Here is a 6,000-nt window from a genome sequence, read left to right as displayed (position 1 = left end):
GGACCACCACCACTTTTAGTATAGATTATATAAAACTTTTGAATTAGAACCATGGTTAAGCATAGGTATAAAAATCGTCAAAATAAAAGTACTATTCAAGCCACCAAGACATTGGTCGAGCACAAATTGGCATCAATCCAAATGCTAACAAAGCATACGAGAATGTTAACAAATTTAGTTGCGTACCCGATTAAATATTAAATAAAACATACACAAAAAAAATGAAGAACACATTTAAAAAATTATCCTTTGCAAACGAGCGTGTTTGATGAACTGTATCATTTCAAAATTGTACATACTGTTCTTTCGTAAATATATTAAAGGACTACCCAACTATCATTAATTAGCAGAGAACCCTCCTATGAATTCTCAATCGTTTGATTGCTTTGAGACTCGTGCTACACACCCTAACCCTAATACCTCTCTACTTTCTCCCTCCCCTGCCTTTCATTCATGTTGTGCCATCGACCAATCAACAGATCCTAATTACGGTTGGAAATTTTTGAGATTTTGGTCCTAATTTTGTTCGAATGTAATTTAGCAATTCCAATATATTAAATGATAGATCACCATATATACCAGGGAATCTTTGGATTATTTGCCAGTTCTTTTTTCAAAACAACCTGCAATATTCTATTACCATACATATTACATTTATATTTTGTTATATAAACTAAAATTCTAAGCATTTTAATCCAAGCTAGCTAGCTCCAGCTTCCATGGTTGGTTGGTGGTTTGGTGGTAGGGTAGTTATTGATTATTAGGTGTGCACAACTTCACATTGGCCACCAGCCCACCATACTGGCGGTACATACACAGTGGCTAATGTCCAAAAAAAAAAAGTCTTATGTTCTTATATCAGTCTCAATGCATAATTTTATAGTATAGTTTTTAAGACTGTAAACTAGGTAACCGAGCCAGATGAGTTTTATGGGGATGAAACTCCTCTCTTATCTCATGAAATTACTTTATTTAATGACGATGCTGAGTCAACAATTTTGCTAATGTGACACACTATTTAATGTGCATGACATCCTCATGAAACATACATTGAAACTGGCCTTATAGGACAGCTCTCTTTCCAATTCAATTGAAGAGCATATATATATGGCTCTATGTTTATTTGACGTACCAATAATGCGGATATTTATTTTCTGTTTAGTAGAAATGTGATTTGGATCAGTGTCCCACAGGATTAATTTCTAATTATCTGGAGGTACTAAATCAATCTATGGAAGGATGCATATTTGTGTGTGTGCTTGAAAGTTCAGACTTGGATCAGAACTTCAGAAGCCAATATTGGTATATCGATCTGATTGGTTATCTCACAATAGTAACCGGTAGATACTAGATAGTGATTGGTATTGTCATTTCAGGATCTAGCCACTTGGTTCTTCAGAAATGTTAGAATAGTTAATTGTAGTTAGCCAATCATATCATATCATCTCATCTGAATTAGCCATTTCCCTACCTGGAGATCTGTGTAATGGCTGGCATGGCTGGCCTGCTATCAGTCTATCAGAAGAGGCCCGGCCTTCTCCCTGCATTCAGGCCAGACACCACTGGCAAGAAAATTGCTACTGCAACACTCTTGGATACTACTCAGAGGTCCTTTCTTTAATTTGCAGATAATTGTGAAGAGATTTCAAGGGAAAATGCCTCAGAACATGCGTATATCTGATATCTGTGTGGATGTTTGACTGTCCTTTTAAGATGCTACAAACTATCACTGACATTTTTCAAGCAAATGTATCAGTGATAGAATTGTTGTAACAAATGAAGTTTTTTGAGGAGGCACCAACTTTTAACTGTTACAATCTCGACAACTCAACACCAATAAGGTAGCTGAAGGTACATGAATCAATACTACATCGTGGTACATCTTCGATTTCAAACTTACCTGATCACTACCACGACCTTCTCATTTAAATTCTCTCATTGATGAGGAAATTGATCAGAAGCTACTAGCAAGTATCAACTACTCTCTACCTATACAAATTGTGTTCAAAACCATTCAAAATGTCATTTGCATTAATGCACACAGCCCTGCACCCCTGAGAAAATTCCAAAGTTCCACCGTGCAGTGATACAGTGGGAGAGTGTAACTGCTCCACATGGTATACTTGCTGTGAAATAAACATCCTTTAGAGAGAGAGAGAGAGAGAGAGAGAGAGGGAGGAATGTAGTGTACAAATTGCCATTTTTTCCCCAGTGGTACTGATATGCTGCTCCTCCCCACAATGAAAATTTTCCTCCCCTGGTCTTCAGGGTTCAGTTATTGCATCCTCTAGCTAGAGAGGTTTTTCTACTGTTGCATTGCAGTGTTTGTAAGGGTAAAATATTTACTCCCCAATGAAGCTGTATGCAGCACAGAAGGTTAATTATTTATTACCTTTGCATATCCTAGCTGAATTCAGTTAGTAGCAAAGACTTTGATGCATTCTGTCTTTGTCCATGATGATCCATATATTTCTGTAGCTTGCAATGTGTTCAGACTTCAGAAGTGTTTTCTTATTAGTTCTTGCCATGCTTGGGTAGCTAGCATTGTTTTATTTCTAACTAACTAATTAATCCTAGCGAACATTTGAAAACTTAAAAATGTTATTTTTTACAGCAATGTATTGAGATTTGCAGGCAAGCCCTCGACACAGGGGCCCTCTCTTAACACTGCACACTGCCAACTTATCCATCAATTGAGATTAATGATTTGGTCTTATCATCTCTCTCACACACACACTCTCTCTCTTCTCTCTCGCTCCTGGCATCTCAGCTTTTATATAAGCCAGCATGAGCAGCAACCAAGGAGAGCCAAACTTGCTCTACTCTTTAGCCTCTGCCAAGAAGTGAAGTAGTACTCCTCTTTTTTTCTGAAGAAACCAAACTTCCAATCAACACCACCAAAAAGTTTCAGACACAGAGAGTTCAGCAGCAAGCAATGGCAGACTTCTCACCACATCACTCTCTCCTCCTCAAGGTGCCTGCTACTTCTGCCGGAGCCATCACCACCAATGACCCCAACATCTCAAGCTTCTTCCTCTACAACAACCAGAGCCATGGCGCCCAAGCACCACAGCCCGCCAATGCAAATGCACCAGCTTCAGGATCAGCAGCAGCAGCAGCAGCAGCCATTGCGGATGATGCCTCATTGGAGAGCTCAGTGTCTGCAGTTCTTGACACATCTCCACTGGGAAGCCCATCTGTGGACAGGAAGAGGAAGGCAGCAGATGACAGTGCAACTCATTGCTCTGCACACTCCAAGGTAGTGACTGACTGACAGACACAACCAAAGCATTGGAATTGTCATTGTTGTTTGCATCTCTGGAAAAGAACATTATTGTTTCATCTGGTGTGCATGCATTCCATTGGTTTCTGAATTGTGATTTTTGGCAAGCAGGATAGCTGCAAGGATGGCAAGAGCAGGAGAGGGAAGAAGCCCAGCAGAGAGGTGGAGGAGAAGAGCACCACTGAAGAGGAGGCTCCAAAGGGGTACATCCATGTGAGGGCAAGGAGAGGACAGGCAACTGATAGCCACAGCCTTGCAGAGAGGGTACTACTACTACTACTACACATCACTTTGGTTTTGGTTTTTCTGCTGCTTGGTGCATGAGTTGTTTTGGCTTGCAGTATCTGCCTCTTTTCTCCTGGTCTCATGATTCTTGGTGACATTTCTCTACAGGTTAGGAGGGAGAGGATCAGTGAGAGGATGAGGATGCTGCAAGCACTGGTCCCTGGTTGTGACAAGGTAAAAATAAGATGGTTACTACATGCTTGAGCTCATTTCCTTCCTATGTTTATTTGTTTATGAGAATAATTGTTGAGTTGTAGTAACATGTTGCTAATGCATGGCTCTAACATTGATAAGAAACAACTGTGCTTTTTTCTTTTCAGGTTACAGGAAAGGCCCTCATTTTGGATGAGATCATCAATTATGTACAGTCCTTGCAGAACCAAGTTGAGGTATATACACTACACCAACAAATATCTGAAAAGAAAACAAGTGATGCATCATTTTGAAACTTTGGACAGGATGATAAATTCTTTGTTCTATCTATGGTGCAGTTCCTTTCCATGAGGATAGCTTCCATGAGCCCAGTGTTGTATGGCTTTGGACTGGACAGTGATGGCCTCCAAGACCAAGTAACTACATATACAAATATCTACAGCCTGATCTAAATATCCTTAAAATTGTCTTGTGTAAAACTAATGGTGTATAAATCTTTTGTTCAGAAGATTGGAGGCATGTTCCAAGAAGCACTTGCAATGCCTGCTCCAGTACTGAACCAATCCAGCCCAGCTCCATCTCAAGCCATCATGGACAACACCTCAACCACATCCTACTCACTGCAAAGCCAACAAGGAGCCATCTCTTTCTCTCAGGTTGGCATATGTCTTCCTTTCTTTGGCTAAATCATACATGAAAATCCCCAAATTAGCTTGCATGTTCTCCTCAAGTAAAATCCAACAATTTTACCCACCTGAGGTCACTCTCCTTTCAGGACAATGGCAGTTACCTGATGCAAGCAGTGGGGGAGCCAAGGCAGCAGGAGATGCTCAATCAATTGGTGTTCAACAACATGTGCTCCTTCCAGTAGGGGGAGAGTGACAGAGAAAGCAAGAGAAGGACCCCACATTGACAATAGGTACTGCAACCAAAGTTCATTAATTGTGAGCTAGGCCCTCTTAAAGTAGCCTCTGAATATTGAATTTACTACTGTAAATCTAATTTCTCTTAATTGAGTTATTCTAATGTGCCCATTCATGTTTTGAACTCTGAACAGGAGGAAATAATAATGCTGCAAGATTGGTAGGAGCATGCACCAGATGAGTTTGAGATGTTGGATCTAGTCCATCCCCTTGTCTGGAAGAGGCAGTCCACATTGTATGAGGATTTTGGAGGGAAGAACAGCAAGTAGAGTTACTTTGCTACACATTTTTCAGAGGCTTGTAATATTTTGTAGCTCCTTTATTTAGGCTCTGCCCATGAAGATTTCCTCAACGGCTGCACTGCCACCACCATTGTACTCTACTTCATGAAATTATTTGTTAATATAAAAAGAGAGCCATTGCTACTGTTCCTAACTGTGGTTTTTATTCTCAAGTTATGCAAATATTTACCATGTTACAATGCGAATCCTTCTACTGTTGCAGTTAAAAAAAATTCAAAAGCAAAGAGCAATGGCGTTTAATGGATGTTTAGTCTGTTCCCTTGCTGTCCTGCATCAGTTATGGACAGAGCACTGGGAGCTGGCCGTGAACAACCTGTTGATTGACTTTATGTCCTTAAGCTCTCTTTGACTAGTTGTATCTATATATATATATGGTCAGTATGAATGCATGATGAACTGTAGTATTAGTATAACTTTTTCATATAAAAGACATTTTTGTGCCATGTAAGTATCTTAAAATTCTAAGGAGTTTCTGGCACCGACATCTATAATTTCCTCGACAAGTAGGTATCAGTTTCTAACTCATAATTCAGCACGAAAGAAAAAACAAGAAAGAAAATGATGTCTTGCGTAAGGCTAATTCTCATCTCATGAACAAATGATTGTAAAGTTTGTGATGCGAAGTATATATCAAAACTCTGTTTATGCTATTAGTCAGTGGACCCTGCACACATTAAATAGCCCATGATACCTCTTTCAGATTTGTTTTGTACCATGGAAACAGCTTGTTTCTTCCTAAATGCCTAGACAGTAGAGATAGACACCTTTCATTCTGATCTACCAATCGGGTGCTTCTTTCTGCCATTGAATGTGCTTGTCCTCAAAAGCGACATCACCAACCATCACGTTGGTTACACCAGCCAATCGGCAAAACTGTACTTCTACAACATCAATCCTAATACACAGTATCTACTACTATTGTAAATAATTTAGACATGTCTAAATTCATTCGTCGATGAATGTATATAATTTATATATGTCTAGATTCATTCACATCCATATGAATTTAGATAATGTTAGAAAGTCTTACATTGAGAAACGAAGGGATTACTAT

At 39.4% G+C, this 6,000-nt stretch overlaps 1 protein-coding gene across 2 annotated transcripts; it reads left to right on the top strand.

Annotated features, from left to right (window-relative positions):
• The first annotated feature begins 2,817 nt into the window (after positions 1-2,817).
• LOC102705273 (transcription factor bHLH137-like) lies at positions 2,818-5,079 on the top strand. Of its 2 annotated transcripts, none has more exons than XM_006659575.3 (8): positions 2,818-3,259; positions 3,395-3,547; positions 3,677-3,742; positions 3,889-3,957; positions 4,060-4,137; positions 4,231-4,377; positions 4,497-4,640; positions 4,779-5,079. In XM_006659575.3, the coding sequence occupies exons 1-7, from the start codon at positions 2,936-2,938 to the stop codon at positions 4,590-4,592; spliced, it is 933 nt and encodes a 310-aa protein (XP_006659638.2). In that variant the 5' UTR covers positions 2,818-2,935; the 3' UTR covers positions 4,593-4,640; positions 4,779-5,079. The 2 variants fall into 2 exon arrangements, with proteins under 2 accessions (XP_006659638.2, XP_006659637.2); XM_006659574.3 differs by having other exon boundaries at positions 4,228-4,377.
• Positions 5,080-6,000: the final 921 nt, after the last annotated feature.

Source organism: Oryza brachyantha, chromosome 8 (genome assembly GCF_000231095.2).
Source record: "Oryza brachyantha chromosome 8, ObraRS2, whole genome shotgun sequence".
NCBI lineage: Eukaryota > Viridiplantae > Streptophyta > Magnoliopsida > Poales > Poaceae > Oryza > Oryza brachyantha.
Note: the sequence above shows the minus strand (reverse complement) of the source record. Positions and strands in the feature narration are given on the sequence as shown.

Excerpts from the sequence above, each read along its gene's own strand:
- LOC102705273 (XM_006659574.3), top strand. The coding sequence starts at position 2,936 with ATGGCAGACTTCTCACCACATCACTCTCTCCTCCTCAAGGTGCCTGCT. Across the intron at positions 3,260-3,394 it reads ATTGCTCTGCACACTCCAAG|GATAGCTGCAAGGATGGCAA; the intron begins GTAGTGACTGAC and ends TTTGGCAAGCAG. Across the intron at positions 3,743-3,888 it reads TGGTCCCTGGTTGTGACAAG|GTTACAGGAAAGGCCCTCAT; the intron begins GTAAAAATAAGA and ends TTTTCTTTTCAG.